The 18,678-nt window shown below is 36.1% G+C and overlaps 1 protein-coding gene across 6 annotated transcripts in view; it reads right to left on the bottom strand.

Moving 5' to 3' along the window:
* The window catches only part of ALG6 (ALG6 alpha-1,3-glucosyltransferase), a 53,438-nt gene that overhangs the window by 6,046 nt on the left and 28,714 nt on the right, over positions 1 to 18,678 (bottom strand). For 3 of the 6 annotated variants that reach the window (XM_032494467.1, XM_032494465.1, XM_032494466.1), the window contains exons 9-15: positions 16,765 to 16,950; positions 16,033 to 16,168; positions 14,085 to 14,170; positions 12,657 to 12,741; positions 9,579 to 9,649; positions 4,546 to 4,614; positions 4,215 to 4,413 (exon numbers count right to left, since the gene is read on the bottom strand). In XM_032494467.1, coding sequence (XP_032350358.1) covers positions 4,215 to 4,413; positions 4,546 to 4,614; positions 9,579 to 9,649; positions 12,657 to 12,741; positions 14,085 to 14,170; positions 16,033 to 16,168; positions 16,765 to 16,950 — 832 coding nt within the window. Of the gene's footprint in view, positions 1 to 4,214; positions 4,414 to 4,523; positions 4,615 to 9,578; positions 9,650 to 12,656; positions 12,742 to 14,084; positions 14,171 to 16,032; positions 16,169 to 16,764; positions 16,951 to 18,678 lie in introns of those variants that run through there. The other 3 variants (XR_004325114.1, XR_004325113.1, XM_032494468.1) reach the window with 3 other exon arrangements.

Raw genomic sequence — 18,678 nt, 5'->3', positions numbered from 1 at the left:
CTCCTATCTCCTTGAAACTCTTCCTTCACCTGGCTTCCATGACACCATACTCTCCTGGTTTCCTCCCACCTCACTAGTTAATCCTTCTCAGACTTGCTGAATCCTCCTCAGTTTATAATCACACCTTTGGTGAGCTCATCCAGGGATGTGACTTCAATAACTATCTATACAATGAGGACTCAAATTGCTATCTCCAGCCTGGACCTCTCCCCTAAACTCCAGATTCACATATCCAAATTCTTAATATCCCCACTTGGGTAGCTAATAAGCATCTAAAACTAAGTATACATATAAACTATCTTCAATAATGATGACTTCTCATCAGAAAATATGGAGGCCATAAGGCAGTGGGATGGATGCAAGTCAAATTGCTGAAAGAAATAGCAAATATACTCTTCAAAAATGAAGGTGAAATTAACAAAAAGTCAATACATTTGAAAATACTGAAATAATACAAAGTATGTTCTCCAAATACATCAGAATTAAGTAGTCAAGGAAATCTCCAAGTATTTAAGCACACACAAATAAATATATATCAAAATTTATGGAATACTGTCTAAAAGTGGCACAAGGGGTATATATAGGTTTGAATGACTGTATAAAAATAGAAGAAATCAACCACTTGACACAGAACACAAAAATAATAGCGAAAATCAATGACTGAAAAGTTGGTTCTTAAAAATAACAGTGAAACCAACAAACTTTAGCTAGGCTGACCAAGGGAAAAAGAGAGAAGGTACAAGTTCCCCAAGTCAGGAATGAAAAGGGACATCACTCCTTATCATACATAAAAATAAAAGATAAGGGAAATTTATGAACGGCTGTAATACAACAAATTGGATAACAGATGAAATGGACAAATTCTCAGAGATACCACTGAAATTGTATAAAGAAATAGAGAAAGTCTGAATAAACCTAAAACAAGAGATTGAATTATTCATCTTTTTTTAAACTGAAGTATAGTTGATTTACAATATTGTGTTGTCTCAGGTATATAGCAAAGTGATTCAGATATATATTTTTTTCAGTTTATTTTCCAGTATACATTATTACAAGATATTGAATATAGTTCCCTGTGCTATACTACTGTAATCCTTGTTGCTTATCTATTTTATTTATATTAGTTTGTATCTGTTAATCCCATACTCCTAATTTATCCCTCCCCCAAGAATTAATCATCTTTAAGGTCCCATAAAGAAAGGTCCAAGAACAGATGACTTCACTGGTGAATTATACCAAATATTTCTAAACGAATTAATACCAGTTCTTCATAAACTCTCCCAGAAAGTGGAAAAAGAACACTTCCTAACTCATTCCATGAGGCAGGTGTTAACCTGATTCCAAAACCAAAGACATCACAAAACTACAGACTAATATCCCTCATAAATATACGATACAAAAGTCTTCTACAAAATACTGGCAAACTCAAACCAATGGCATATAAAAAAGATGATTTTATATCATGATTAAGTGCATCCCAAGAATGCAAGGTTTAGTTCAACATACAAAAATCAAACAATGTAACAAACCCTATTGATAGAATAAAAGGGAAAAACCACATGATCTTATCATCAGACACAGAAAAGGCCTTTGACAAAATCCAGCACCTTTTCATGATAAAAACACCCAAACTAGGAATAGAAGAGAACTCCCTAACCAAAAAAAGTCTGTACAAGTCCCACAGCTACATCATAGTTAATGGTGAAAGACTGGATGATTTCCCCCTAAAATCATGAAGAGAAGATGTCCACTCTCGCTCGCTCTTTCAACACTGTAGTGGAGGTTCTAGCCAGAGTAAGTAGGCAAGGAAAAGAAATAAAAGACATCCAGGTTTGAAGGGAAGACATAAAACTGTCATGATTTGCAGATGACACAATCTTGCATATAGAAAATTATAAGGAATCTACTAAAAACGTAGTATAGAATACAAATTCAATATAAAAAAATTGTATTTTTATGCAGTAGCAGTGAACCTTATGAAAACAAAATTAAGAAAACAATTCCACTTACAAAAGCATCATAAAGAATAAAATACTTAGAAATGAACTGAATAAAAAAAGTGCAAGACTTGTACATTGAAAATTACAAACACTTTTAAAGGAAAGTAAAGAATATCTAAATAAATGGAAATACATCCTATTCTGTTCACAGGTTTGAAGACTAAATCTTGTTAAGATGGCAATACTTCACAAATTGAAATACATATTCAAAGCAAATCCCTATCAAAATCTCAGCTGGGTTTTTGGAGAAACTGTTGAGCTGATCCTAAAATTAATATGGAAATATAAGGCACACAGAATAGCCAAAACAATCTTGAAGAACAAAGTACAGGGTTTCACATTTTCCATTTTAAAACTAATTATTAAGTCATTAATCAAGACAGTGTGGTAACAGGATAAGGATAATACAGATCAGTGGAATATAACAGAGTCCAGGAATAAACCCTTACATTTAAGATCTGTTGATTTTCAACAAGGGTGCCAACACAATTCACTGGTGCTGGACCAACTGAATAAAGCTGGACTCCTACCTTACACCATACACAAAACTTAATTCAAAATGAATCAATAACCTAAAGATAACTACGGTTATAAAACTCTTACAGAGAACATAAGAGTAAATCTTCATGACCTTTGGTTATACATAGTTTCTGAGATACGACACAAAAGCACAAACAACAAAAGAAAAATAGATATAATAGACTTTCTAAAAATGAAAATCTTTGTGCTGTAAATGACACCATAAAGAAAATCAAAGAGCAGCTCACAGAATTGGAGGAAATATTTGCAATCTAGTAAGAGACCTGTATCAAGAATGTATAGAGAACTCTTAAAACTCAAAAATAAAAAGACAACTCAATTAAAAATGGGCAAAAGGAGGGTACAGCTCAGTGGTAGAACGCATGCTTAGCATGCAGGAGGCCCTGGGTGCAATCCCCAGTACTTCCACTGAAATAAAGAAATGAATAAATAAACCTAATTACATCCCCACCCACCACCCCTCCCAAAAACTGGGCAAAAGATTTGAATAAGCATTTCTCCAAAAAAATTATAGTAAGATGCTCACCATCATTAGTCACTAGGGAGATACAAATCAAAACCACAAGTACCACCCACTATGTGTGGCTGTAATAAAAAAGACAATTACAAGTGCAGTCAAGGATGTGGAGAAATTGGAGCTCTCATATTGTTGGTGAGAATGTAGAATCTTGCAGCACTTTGGAAAACAGTATGGCAGTTTCTCAAAGTGTTAAACACAGAATTACGATGCCTAGGTATATGCATTATTCATAATGTCCAGAAAGTGGAAGAAATCTAAAGTCCATCTACTGAAGAATAGATAAACAAAATGTGGTATATCCACATAATGGAACTGGAAATAGAAAAGGGATGAAGTATTGATACATGCCACAACACAGATGAACCTCAAAAACATGCTAAGAAAAAGAAGACAGTGACCAAAGACCACATTTTGTATGATTCCATGTCATGGACCAAATTGTGTCCCTGCAAAATTCATACGATGTGACTGTATTTTGAGATGGGGTTACATTACGGTTAAATGAGGTCACAAGGGTGGGGCCCTAATCTGATAGGGCTGGTGCCCTTATGAGAAGAGGAAGAGACAGCAAAGAATTCCCTCTCTACACACACACACACACAGAAAAGAGGCAACATGAGGAGACAGCAAGTTTGCCTACAAACCAGGAAGAGAGGCCTCACTAGAAACTAGTGCTGATGGCACCTTGATCTTGGACTTCTAGCCTCCAGAATTGGGAGAAAATAAACTTCTGTTGTTTAAGCCCCCTGGTGTGGTATTTTTGCCACAGCATCCCTAAGAGACTAATATATTCCACTGCTATGAAATGTCCAGACAGGCAAAGCTATGGAGACTGAAAGTAGATCAGTGGCTGTCCAAGGCTGGGGTACGGGTGAGGGTGGAATGGGGAACGACTGCTGAAGGTACAGGGTTTCTTTTTTGCGGTGATGGAAATAATCTAAATCTAGGTTAGGGTGGTGGTTGTAAAACTGTGTACATACTTAAAGCAATGAATTGCATGCTTCAAATGGGTGGATTTTATGGTGAATTTATGTGCATTATATCTCAAAAATGCTATGTAATGAAGAAAGATATTAATAATTTTTTAAATAGTGCCCTTCCTTAAAAACAAAACAACTTAAAAAAAAAAAAAAAAAGAAAAAGCAACAACTTACCAAATGTAGTATAATTCTGGGAAGAAATGTAAAACATGGAAAATATTTCCTAACAGAAATGGAGAACGATTTCAGTTGCAGTTCTTCTTCAGAAGTCTTTTCAAATATTGAAAAGGAAGTTGCGCAAGCTATAAAAAATGCCATCATTGTCACCACTGAGGGCATTAGGAGTTCATCCTTCAACAGAAGAGGCAGCATACTATATGGGAAAATAAAAAAAATCAAAAGAATTGTCAATTCAAGCCATAAATACTTCATAAAAAAGTTTTAACGAGTTTACAAGTACTATACTGAAAACACTATACTTACACTGGAAGTTGGCTTGACTCACCTAAATGTTGACACAAGCAAAAACCAAGTAGACATAAAAGGAATTTCACTTAAAACTAAGCAGACTGGTCTAGAATGACAAAGAAAAATATTTTAATCTTACAGAATATAATTTCAACACTTACTTGTAAAAAATATGAAATGTTTTATCTGTCTGATTTTTGAGGAAGCTAAAAAAAGCCCCCAAACCACAAAACACAACCAGCAAGGTCTCCATGTGGACCAATGATTCACTTTTTTATAACCCAATCCAAACTAAATGAATCTAGTTGCAGAGGACATGTCAACTCCTCATAGTAACTGGAAAACTTCTTCCAGTATCCATTAATGAAACATTTTTTTTTCTCTGTCATACAAACAGTAACTTGAAGAAAGGATCACATAAACAGATCTGAACATTCAGAGAATAAGAGCTTTTTTGTGTGTTTCATCCTACTTGGTAAATATGAAATGAATTCCTGGTATAGTGGTTTTCAAACTTCTTTTTAATCATCTTCCATGTGACATAAGACTCAGCTAAGTTAGAAACTAAAACACAGGATCGTCATCTGCCCCTGAAGAGAGGACAAGAGAGGCAAAGAAGTAGTATAAAGGGTTTGTGATGGCAGAATAAAAGAAAAGAGGAAAAACTGCGTAGGAAGAGGCTACAAGAAAGAGCAGTAGTGTAGAGAGAGGAAGCGTCAGCACCCACAGACAGAACCGCTGGCTTATCACACAGCGGTTTAGGCCATAGGTCCAAACTCTGTGACCCCCTTAGCACCACCCCTGCTCACACTGCCTTCTAGATTCAGCTGCGGCAATGCTAGAGAAGGACGGGGCTAAGTCCCCATCCCGTCCCTGTCTCTTACTTACTGTATAACTCTGAACAATTTATTAAGCTTTTTCTTATGTGTAAATGAAAATAATACCTTGGATTGTCTTGTTAAGTAGTTGAAAGAACTCTTTTGCAAGTATTATCTAGTATTTTTTTAAATAAAATAAAAATAAAAAACTTTTTACTAATAATGGTGCTTGTTGAATAATAATTATTTTGTTGTTATATTAGTTATTATTTTGGGTCTCCTTAATTTAAAAGGTTTGAATATTCTCCTCCTTTCTTAGAAGGATGACTTTTCCTCATGTCAACTAGCATATGAAATGTAAGGCTTGGAATTATAAACTGACTAAAAATTACTGCACTAAAAGAAAATAACAGGACTTCCAATTTCATTGCTTGATGCTTTTAAAATCAGGATGTATTCATGTTAGTAACAAGCACACAGTAGGTGCTCAATAAACATTATTTTCTCTTTCTGGATCTTAAATTTTTCTCATTTAATCATTCAGTATTCATTTATTGAACGTAAGCATTTACTGAAAACTAATTATGTACAAGCACTGCTCTGAAAGGAAGACAGCGATGACTATAACTCACCCCTTAATTTCAAGGCACTTAATATTTACAATCAACCAGCAAAACCACTCACATCTTCACCTTCTTCTCTGAGCTTTCCCTTTCACCACCGTGTTCAGATCCCGGCTCCCTCCCCTTGAGGAAAATGCTGCCCCCTGCCCTCTAGACTGTGCCTGTTTTGTAGTTTCCATAGCCTTTTGGCCCAGAGGAGGGAGATCACCTCCTCGCTCTTCATACAACTTGCACACCAGCTCTCCCTCCCTCCGCCCTACAATCTCCAGCTTTGACTCATGTCATCGGGCTTTATCTCCTATTATTCCTCATCTTTGTTATTATCCACCAGCCACAAGGATCACTTCCCTCATTACTCAATGATTTCAACTCCTTACACACTGTCACTGTCTACAGCCCTATGCATCTCAATTCTTGGCAGCGTTAACATACACACAGATGATCTTCCAACACCCTACCCGCTCATTTGCTGGAACTCCTCTCTTCTAGTGATCTCATCTTCAACGCTCAACCTTAGGGTCATACTCTAGACTGCAGGCCCTCCAAAATCACAACTCAACAGTTGCATTCTGACCGCTATCTCCTATCTTTTCAGTACTCCAACAATCTTTTGACCCCACTAAGACCTGCAATCCATTGTTCCTACCATATCTTCACGTTGCCTCACTACTTTGATGTCCTTTTCCCTTCTTACCCAGGTTAAATTCTAAGATCAATCATTATAATCACTCCCATGTATTCACTCTCAAGCCCCAAGCGAGTTATCCTCATGAGACATAAACCTGGAAATACTCAACTCTCCACCTGCACTTACTCCAGACTTACTGAGTAGCTGCTCTGGAGGGAAACATTCACCCACACTAACTATTCTCACTTCAAATATATGCTCATGATATTCAAGTGTCCAGCAATTACTATATATTTTCCTAGTCTGTTCATACTCTGTGTCTCCTTAGAAAGATAATTCACACCTTCTCCTCTCTCCTCATATACCCAACAGCTCCAACACTCTTGCCTTATGACTCTGCCTTCCACATCAGTAACAAAACTGAAGCAATTAAAGGAGAACTTCCACACATGGCACCATCACATCTACTCTCTCGCCAGCATCTGAACCTATAGTGTGTTCCCTCTTTGTACTAAAATGAACCATGGCGCGCACCTGTCCACAGCCAGTCCTTCCACTTGCGCTCTAGATCCTGCTCCACCTCCCTTTCTGAAGGACATTGCTCCAGCAGCTCTTACCTCTCCCCCGTGTCATCAATATTCCCTTTCTACTGACCATTCCCATGCCATTATTTTTAGCTTCTAACAAACAACAAACCTCTTTTGACCCCACTTTCTCGACCAGTTATTGCTCAATTTCTGTGCTCCCCTTTTCAGCAAAACTCATCTAAAGAACAGCCTACCTATCTCCCATGATATACAAAAGTTAACTCAAAATGGATCAAAGACCTAAATATGAGACCTAAATCCATAAGTTCTTAGAAGAAACGTGAGAGTAAATGTTTATTACTTTGGATTTGCCAATGGTTTATTAGATATAATATCAAAAGCACATGCAACAAAAGAAAGGATGAATTAGAATTCATCAAAATTAAAAATTTTTATGCATCAAAGAACACTATCAAGAAGGGGAAAATCCAAAGACTGGAATAAAGATTTGCTAATCATATATCTGATAAAGGTTTAAGATCCAGAATATATAAAGAACTCCTAAAACTCAACAACAACAAAAAAGATAAACAATCATCTAAAACTGGGCAAAAGACTTAATTAGCAGGCATTTCTCTGAAGAAGATATACATATTGCCAATAAGGACAGAAAAATATGCTCAACATCATTAATCATTAGGGAAATGCAAATCAGAACCACAATGAGATTCCACTTCATACCTATGAGGAGGGCTAAAAAGAAAAAGAAAAAATGACAGTAACAAGTGCTGACAAGGATACAGAGAAACTGGAACCCACATACATTACTGATGGGAATGTAAAATGGTTTGGCTTCTGTGGAAAATAGTTTGGTAGTTCCTCAGTAAGTTAAATACAGAATTACTATATGACCCTGAAATTCCACTCCTAGGTATAGACCAAAGAGAACTGAAAACAAGTGTTCGAACAAAACTTTTAGGTTAACGTTCATAGCAGCCCTATTCCCAATAGCCAAAAGGTGAAAACAGTCCAAAATGTCCATTGACTGATGCATGGACAAAGAAAATATAGTATATCCATGTGCTGCAATATTATTCAGGCATAAAAATGAATGAATGATAATGTGCTACAATGTGGATGAACCTTGAAAATATTATGCAAAGTGAAAGAGGTCAGGTACAAAAGGCTACATATTTTATGATTCCATTTATATAACATATCTAAAATGGGCAAATCCACAGAGACAGAAAATAGATCAGTGGTTACAAGGATTCGGAGGTGAGGAGAATGGCGGAGACACTGCTTAACGGGTTCAGGGTTTCCTTTTGGGGTGATGAAAATATTCTAGAAGTAGACAGTGGTGATGATTGCACAGTTCTGTTTATTTTTGCTCTTGTTCTTTGTGCTTTTGGTGTCATATCCAAAAAAAATTCATTGCCAAGAACAATGGTCAGATTACAGGTCACTGCCCTTCTACAGGGTAGTAATCCTGGGGAAAATTCCACGTTTGAAAGCAATGCCTCTCCATAGTTCCATCCCCTAGTACTAGGATTTGTGTAGGGTCAGCCTAGCCTCACATAATAGCGGTCAGATCTAACTCAAGTTTAGATTTGGGGGGACGAAATGACACTGTAGTCCCAATCTGCAGCGGTATGAGATTATTTTGTTCAGAGCAAAGAAGGTTCTCCACAGGCCAGCCCAGCTTATTATAAGGCGCTGCACTGAGGTTTTAATCCAAAGCACTGCCTAATAAAAGCAATACTTCCTTGTATCTGTCATTGGTCATTTCATACATGTACCTTCCACAGGAACCTAGGGAACACAGGGTAAAAGGTGGGACAGATCTAGGGCAGGATGCAAGTATTCCAATGTGTTCTAGGCAAATATTATTTTAACATTGAGATACTCCCAACTGTCGCCCAATTTCTATGAAGACCAGGAAAAAATTTTAATGCTCCTAAAACAAAGGAATCCAGTTAGGATTGCCAATAGGGTCTAAATAAAGGTTTTGACAAAAAAACAAAACAAACAAACAAAAAATACACCAGACAGGAGGCAACACATAAAAGCCCCTTAAGAGGTTAATGGAGAGAACAAGACTATTGAATAGATGTGGAAATGAATGAAATGGAAAAGGCAAAGAGGACAAAGAGGCACCAGCCTGACGAGAGCCTCTTGGGAAGACACAGTTTTTATTAGCATATCGAAAATACCAATGAAAAAATAGGAAGAGTTAAGAAGTCAGGAATGATTCTATAAAATTTTTTTCAGTTTAAAATACATCATAAAGAAGTAAATCTGTAAGATCATCATTCTGGAAAAAATATAGTTTTATGAAACAATTTTATACAACTATGTAACATTTGTGTAGTTTTGATTTGTATTCAGGTGATTATATGTAAGTAATAAATTTATTTATAAATTATAAACACATAATAAATAAATAAAACACATAATTAAACCTTTTTACTTACAGTGATACCAAAAGAATGGACTTTTCATGTACTTGGAAAGAAAACAAAAAGAATGATAGTGCACAGCTAACCTTTAAGGGAAAAGGGGGAAAATCAGATATAACAACTTATAAAATCTAATAGCAATTTAATTATGAATCTGATTAAAAATCATTTCAAGTAAAATTTTAAAAGTTTAATATGGCTTCTAGTTAAATGGAAAATATACATACAACTCTAGTAAGCATAATATTTTATTTAAATTTAATAATCAAAATATTTTTTAAAAAAATAATTATTATAAAACTACATTTAACCATTAAGACAAGTTCACTGAGAGTCAGTTATTAATAAACAGAACTACTAAATACTTCAGATGCAACAATTATACCTTCATCCTCCCTTGGAATCTCTGACACTTTAAATTAAAAAGCATGAAGGACAAGAAGGTCAAAAACTAAAACTGGCAAAATAAATTGTAGTATTTTTAAAATGTGCACTTAAATAAAATACATTAAATGTTTTATAAAGTAATCATTAGCTATTTGGGGTTTTAAATAAAAGATTACTTAGATCTATTTTCAGGAGTTTATTTTCTGCATATTAGACATCTATCTATATACATCCAATCCAGTTGCTCAAGCAAAAAGCCTGGATTGCTATCTTGTACACACTACAGATCCAAACCATCAGCAAATCCTAACTACACCATCTCCTAAATACAATATCCACCTACTTCTCTCCATTGCCCTCTGCTGATGGTGGCAGAAGAGTGGTTGAAGCCACCCCCGTCTTTCCGTGGGACCACTGTACTAACCTCCTAATTTATGGTGATGCTCTTGCCCGCTACAGTCCATTCTCCATTTAGCCACCATAGCAGATCATGTAATTTCCCTGTTTAAAATCCTCCGATAGCTTCCCATTACACTTAGGATAAAAATCCAAACTCCTATGTGATCTGGTTCCTGCCTTCCTCTTCCAGTCTGTTTCTTACTGTGTCCCTCACTCATTTCACACCCACCACTTCATACTTGTCCCTTCAATGCAGTGAACATGCCAAATGTGTTCCTGCCTTAAGGAAAAACTTACTTTTGTCAAGTCAGAGCCCACATCTTCTTGTAATTGGTTCCTTCTGGTCATTCACTTCTGGGCTCAAATGTCACTTCCCTAGAAAGGCCTTCCTTTACTCAATCTAGAGTAGCGTTACCTAACCACACCCCGAAAGCCTGCTTTTCACACAGCACTGTTTTCTTCATGGCCCTTATTTCTCCCGGATATTTTCTTCTTAACTGATTCACTTTGCTTATCGTCCTTCTCCTGCCACTAGTAGGAAGGACCCCAGTTACGAGAGCAGGGATACTAGCTGTCATTCATCTATACACCAAAACCTAGAAGAGGACCTGGCACACTAGAAGGCACTTAATAAATACTACTTGAAAAAAAATAAATGAGTCATACTGCTGCTGTAGATATGTTAGTGCTATCAATTACCTCAATTATAGACCTATACTAAGAAATAATTCAATCTAAATGGAAGGGAAAAGATTTTAAAATAATTATAATGGGAAATATTTTTAAAGTTCTCAGAAGTACTCAATAAGAATTTAAAACGTTACCAACAAAAATAAAATAAGTAATTAATATGGCTTTTTTATTTTTTAAACACAGTGGCTGGTATTAAAACACAGCAAACAGAATAAAATTAGGAAATTAAAGGAAAAAAATGTTCTTTTCTGGTTAATAATCCTAAAAGTAATCATCTCTAACACTGCTACAGTTACTCAAACTCTGAAATTCAATTCTATTCTATTATCTTTGAAATACACCTTTATTTAGGAGGAAAAATAACATCTTACATAAGCTTGCAAATATTTCAAGTTAGGCCTACTGAAGACGTCAGAGTATTAGTAACCACATCCCTCCTGTTCTAAACATCTGCTAGAATATGAACCATGGATGACTTAGTATGCTCAGAGTTCATTCACAGAATGAAACAACAGAAATCGTCAATAAAAAGGTAATTTTAAAAAGAGGAACATGAAACTATCCCTTTCGCACTGTGGTACTAATAGGCACTTTGAAATATTCGACTGGTATGCCCTGTTCTGGCCTGTTTTTAGAACGCAAGGGAAATAAGAGGCAGTCCCAGAACGACATCCTAATTTCTAAAATGTCCCTTTGTAAGTCCAGTAAGACTCACTGTTTTCACAAACTAAATTTTCTTGATATTTTTAAAAGACATTCTTTAATGTCATCTTACACACTAAGGTACACAGGAACAAATTTTAAATACTACAGAAATACAGCCAGTAGGAATTTGTAAACCCACTCAGAGAAACTCTAAAATGTAGGACATATACTCAAACTGACACACGTCATCTTCCCAAAATGGAGATCTGTCCCCTCCCCTTCTCCAAAATCTTTTTTGGCTCCTCTTGCACACAATTCAAATTCCAACTTTTTCAGCCCCAACATTCAAGGCCTTACACAATTTGATCCTTTCTGACACTTCTCTCTTACCATATCCTCCCGCAGCCTCAACACACACACACACAAAGTCACACAAATTTCACTGCTTAACAGCTATTCCCAGTAATCCCTATCCTTTCCCACACTGGTACCTCCAGGCTCTTCCTCCTGTCTCAGATTCTCTTCTGTTACACAACCACTGATTCCAAATCTTGCCCAGTTTTCAAATTTGGTTCTAATCCCATTTGCTTTAAGAAACTGTCTAAAATCTGCCCCCACACTATGAAAGCACTTCATCGTACCTGATGGAATACCATCTGCTTTACAGCAGAAAGGCTTCAGCCAGTCTATTGCCACCGTCTTCTTCTTTGTATTCCCTCACTGACTAATATAAAAAAGAAATTAAATAGCTGCTGAACTAAACTGAAAGATTTAGTGTCCAGCCTAGTGTCAGCCTAGTGTCCAACACAGCACCTAAGTATGTCAGACACTCAGTCAATATTCATCAAATAAATGAATGTCATATGTCTCAATCCAATAAACCCTGCTCAGAGCAGGAAAATAATTATCTGTATTTTTAAAAGATCATTTGCAGCAAGAATTAAGCATCTAAAGTAATGAGAAACTTACCAGAGTAAATTTGAATCCTTTGGGAGAGGGGTGAAGTGTTAATTTGATACATGCAGGAAGCAGGCTCAAAAATGTAAAGCAAAAGCTAAAAAATTAATAAAAATTAAACATTTGTTTCCTTTGTAGAGGTATATAGCTAAAACAAAGAAATATTTTTTAATGTAAGGATCACATTACCTATCAACTTAAATTCATTTCAAATTAAAGTTTTTTCATGTATTAAATAATAAACTTAAGACCAAATAACATTAAAATAAAATCTATACACTGAAATACATACACACTTTAATATATACACAGTTATATAATACAGAACAAAACACTGTAGTACTAAATGTTGTTTATGTTACTTTGGTATTCAGTATCAATTATGAAGAGATACAAAGACAGCTAAAAGTCAATTATCAAGAAACATAACCAGGTATAAAGAGAGAATGCTATATTTGTAACACAAACATTCATACAATTTACTCAAAAGAGAATCTTTCTGACCCTCCTATCACAAAAGTTGGTTATCTGATCTTCAAGCCCATGGTAAATCAGGAAAAAAAAAAAAAGGCTAGCAAGGGAGCGGGAAGCTGCTAGCGCGCTTCTCCGAGATGGCGCAGAAGGAAAAACAACTCTACAAGCAGAGCAACCTGGAGCCGCTCAGTACCCTGGCAAACAGCCTTTGAAAGCCCTGTCATTATAATGCAGAACAGTAACTGATTTTCCCCCTTGCAGTGGCTTGGTGGTGTGTCAGCCCGGTTAGTGTGCTTTGTTAAGCTGGGCTGCAAAAGATACGCCCCAAAGAACTGGAGGAAGGAAGGAGGCAGCACCAGTTCTGCAGCACACACACACCTTCTCCTAGCTACTCAGACACGAGAGTTGGTGCTGCTGTGAAGATGTAATTAAAGTCCTTATTCAGTTCATTTCAAGTTAATCAAGGAGGGCTGTTTTGAGCAGAAGCCCTTTACAGGAAGGCATAGGCCTCCCCAGACCCAGAGACTGAACAGCTGCTGAGGTCTGCATAGCTCTTCCTTCTACCTAGAAATTCCCTCCCGAATTCCAGTGGGCGTAGCCCCCACAACTGTATAAGCCAATTCCTCATAATAAATTAATACACACAGACACACACAGAGTGATCTCTTACTCATTCTATTTCTCTGATCGAATCCTGACCGATACACCACTGAAAATCATGTCTCTTCAAGATCATGTTAAATCACACTTAGTATACTCTGTTTAAGGGGGGTGAAGCAGTGAACGATAACTTTCACATAAAGTATTTCAAATAAAAGAGTTCTGCTGTAAGGGGGATAGGTTTACATCATGCGGAATGTTCTCTAATGAAGAACACCTTACCCCCATGATGCCAGATGACTGAGGTATTGCCATGACACTTTTAGAGCAGCTTATAAAACACTAGATACAAACTGTGTCTCTTACCTGATTATTATCTGGATGTGATGTGGCAAAATATCCTTGATCTTCAGAAAGACACTGAAGCTGCACCAAACATTGGCTACTTTATCCTTAAAAGAAATTTGTTAGTTTTACATTCTTGTATAATTCAAAGAAATATTATACTCCATGAAGCATGGTCTATATTCTCTAAATAAATAAACTTTTGAGACTTGGGAAGTGTTTGCTGACAATTTCATAACTAAGTTGATTAAACTCTTCAAGGAACACACACACATACACACACACACACTCAAACAATGAGATTTTTCTCTTTTTTTTGCAACTGGAGGTAACCTAAATCACTGGCAAACCATAATATAGATGTTCCCAAGAAATATTTAATATTTTTCAAAGAACAGCACGTCATCTCTAAATACTGAGGTTATTCATCTTTGGAAATTTTTCTAAGAAATGTTTTCTTTCCCCTAATTGGTAGAACACATATTGTTTGATCCATTTTATAACACATCTGAAATTATTCAGAGTAACCTACTGTCTACTAGCAACAAGAGTTAACTGCTAATAAATCAAGAAGTTTAAAGACACTGGCAGTTATGCTAGGATCACTTGCAAAATTGAATTTGTAGCTACAGCTCTCTGCTTGTGAAACCCATCCTCCACACAGTTGCTTAATTCACAGCTGTGGAGGCGTAACATCAAGAAAGTACCCATCACGGACAACTGTGCCATCCGACTTGCCTCTTGTCAGACCAATGAAAATGCTCTTCAGATGTTGACGGCAAAAAGTAAATGGAGATGACCAGCAACACCATCAAACATGTGTGGTACTCACTTTTATAATTATCATGATAAATACCAATTCTGAAATGGGAGGCAAGGCAAACATCTAGTCAGCTTACATGGAGAATTACACTTTTCTTTATATAGGTGTTAAGGTTAAAGTATATATAAAGATGACATTAGGAGCATAATTCTCAAACTTTAAATTACAGCTCGGGCATGCATGAGCTATATGAATATCTGACCTCGGTTTTCTGATCTGTAAAGTGGGTATAATAGCTACCTCAGTGCTACTGTAAGGCTCAAATAAAACGGCATGTTAAATGTCTGACACCTAGTAAGTGGTGCTAATAACAACAATGATTATGATTATCGGTCTCATCACTGTCATCATTCCCACTGACACGCAAGTCACACATACCTGTTCCTTCACAACACCAAATTATTTTAGTCTCTTTTATAATGCTCTTTCCATCCTGCCATAGACCCATTGAAAGATATTCTATAGCAATTTGTATATTCAAAAATTAAAATGATACATATGCTTTCCTAATTCTTTTTAAAAGAACTGTTTATTCAAAAGCAAATTATCTATAAATATGTTGTCTCTGTCTAACTTTATTAATAGGCCTTTTTGTTTCAGAAAAATGGTTTGTTTAATTTAATTACTAAATCTAAATCAAATTATCCATGCAATAAAAGTTTAACAAGAGTGATTAAGCTAGCATTAAATGAAATCAAATGAATGATTCTCATTAAAAATTACTATGGATGAAGGTTATATATCTCACAAGGAATTATGAGATCTTTCTGAAGCAAACATGATTATTAGTTTAATAAATAATTTCCTAAGACTAAAAGGAGAATATAAACCAAAAGATCACAAAGCTGTTAACTTTGTAGCTGCAACTTCTCACGCTGTCTTTCATTACGGACCCTATTTCATTAGCAAAAAGGAAACTCAATTATGGATCTCATGATGGCTTAAGTATTACCTATTTGTGTAATGTACTAGAAAATGCCAGCTGAGCTAGAGGTTATGTGCCGGATTAAATAACTGGCAAGGAACGACTGCAAGAGGAGAGCAGCTCAAGTTACTATTCCTTGTGCGTCTTCCACATGAAATCCCCAAAGGTCACAGGGAAGGTACTGTAACAGAGAGGAGTGAGGGGGAAGCTTTGAAACATGCCTCAAACAATCCACGATCCACTGGAAAGAGTCTTCTTAGAACTTGCAGGGTTTGTTCCCTTTCTGTAAAGAACGGCATCCAGCAGAGAAGGAAGGCAGCCACAACAGTACAAGCTAGCTTAATTAACAACACAAACCTAGAACAAAAACAAAGGTAACCGGTAAGAGAGGGAGAGGTTAGTAATTCTGAGTCATCAGAGTCTCACTAAATGTAATTAATGCAAATGTATAGTAATGATACATCTATGCCATCAATACAGGCTTTAGATAAGAGTCTACTTAAATCAGAGTTAAGAAATTCACAACTACCAAAACGCATAATGCCCCAAAAAAAAGACTATCACCATCCTTATCAACATTTAACTTAGATGACATTCCTATGAAGCTATGAAGAAAAGTGTCAAATTAGGACATTAGTATTAGGACATGGTAATACGTATATAATCTATTATGTTCTAAGAGGATGAAATCCTACAGCAATGTTCTAACAAGCCAATCCACATTACCTCCAATAAATGTACACTGATCAAAATATTTCTCTAGTTATGAAGATTTAAAATAAAATAATACAGAACATGACTTAATCTCTCTTTCCCACTCAACCCATGGCCACCAACACATTAATAAGAAATCACCAGATGGCAAAGTGGGAGACCACCTCCCTCCAGGTAAGTTTGCCAAATGAAATCTCTGAAGTAGTTTTTTAAAATTCTTCTGTTTAAAAGCCACTTACCCCTTTCCTTTGAGGCCTTTTTTAAAACACTTGCCAAGCAAAAAGCAAAAAAATGGCAAAGAGTGGTAAAGTTCCATCTGTTTATAATTTATAGCTAAGCAAAATGCCAGTGACCCTAGCAGGTCCCAGTCATAACATACTCCAAGAACACCCCACAAAGCAAAGCCAAGGCTCACAGAATTATATATGTTCCTGTGTCAAGGAAATTATCTCAGTAATTAAAAGAGATAGATTTTGCATATTATAGAACATTTTTATGTGATTTTAGAATTATATATAGTGAAAACTATTTCTAAATACAAATTCAAAGTATTGAATTGATAAAAATTTGAAATTATATACAGCAACCTCAAATATATTAAATCTACTGCTAAACAAAGCAACTGATTTGTTTAGTTTTGAAAGAACTCTAAATAGTTAACACATAGCTTTGTTTTCTGCTAGGCTGTTCATAACATTACTATAACATACCAAAATCAGTGCTCCAAAAGTTACAAAAAAAAAAACCCCACAAAAACACCAACCTTACTGATATCACAATACTTCCTCTAAAATATAAATCAATCAATATAAATTAACATACGTGCTTAAGTAGAAACTAATAACACTGTTACATGAAAACAACATCACAATTAGATTTTCAGTTGAAAACGGTGAGCTGAGCACTCATGTTTCCTCCTCTCCTTCCCAAGGCCCTGCTTAAAATGATAAGGAAATTTTTGAAGTATAAATTCACAGCCATAAGGAGAACAGGAAAATGGGTTACAAGAGATGAAGATTTCAACACCTTTCTAGAAGACAGAAAGAGGACAGACACATGGCAACAAACAAAACAGGCTAAAAGAAGCCACAGCATAGCGACGGCAGGAGGAAGCTCAGGCAGCAAGGAGCCAATCGGCCCCACAAGCCCCTGGAGCGCCTGAGTACGCTGAAAGGAAAACAAGAGGATTAGCTGAAAATCCCTGGATGGAGAAGTCAAATCTCATCTACCCTTGTGCAAAAATTACCTGGCCGCCAAAACATTTACCCCCAGGCAACACAACAAGGAGTATTTCTCCAAAGAAATGGAATAAACTATTTGGGCAGCTAGTGCAGAAGTTAACTCTAATGCAGACTCCTCCACATTCTGACATTTAGGGACCCCAGAGTACCAGCCAGCTCTGTGCCTTGTGCCTTACAGTGGACCAAATGTGTAGAGAGCTCACATGCAGCTTTCTCTTCTGCCTTGTTCTTAGAATAGATACAGGCATTTAAGGAAATCAAACAGGCATTTAAGGAAAACTCATGACAGAAAAAGGATCAAAGTGAAAAGGATTAAAGAACTTAGAAGAATGGAAATAGTTCCGGGAACAGTATGAAAAAAAAGTAAACTGAAATTTAAGATATGCTTAACAGTACAAGTGGAATTTAATAGAAGTGTCAGACACAAAGTCAAGATAATCTTCAAAACCATAAAACAAAAAGACAAAGAGATGCTGAAGATGGAGGTGAAAGATCTAACATCTGTCTAGTAAGCTCAAGAAAGGGGGAATCTTATCAAAGGAATAATTTACAAGAGTTTCCCAGAACTGAAGAACAGGAGTCTTCAGAATGAATGACCCATAGAGTGTTCAAAACAATTGTCAGAACAAATTGCCAAAGAAATCATCACAATATTTCAGAGCCCAAAAAGTAAAAACAGTAACAACAAAAGCAGAAGCAGCAGCAGCAATCATAACAGATAACAGCAGCAACAAATACTTATGTAGTGTGTGGTATCTCCCAGGTACTCTGTTAAATGCTTGACAAACATGAATTCACTTAATTTCCAAAAAGTTTTAAAGTTCTTATCATCTATATTTTACAAATGAGAAAAGTAAACAGTGGTTAAAAAAATGTGTCCCCATATAATGACAAAATCCCCAAAAGCTTCAA

This window comes from Camelus ferus, chromosome 13, assembly GCF_009834535.1.
Source record: "Camelus ferus isolate YT-003-E chromosome 13, BCGSAC_Cfer_1.0, whole genome shotgun sequence".
Classification (NCBI taxonomy): domain Eukaryota; kingdom Metazoa; phylum Chordata; class Mammalia; order Artiodactyla; family Camelidae; genus Camelus; species Camelus ferus.
The sequence above is the reverse complement of the archived record's forward strand: the minus strand, read 5'-3'. Positions and strand labels throughout refer to the sequence as shown.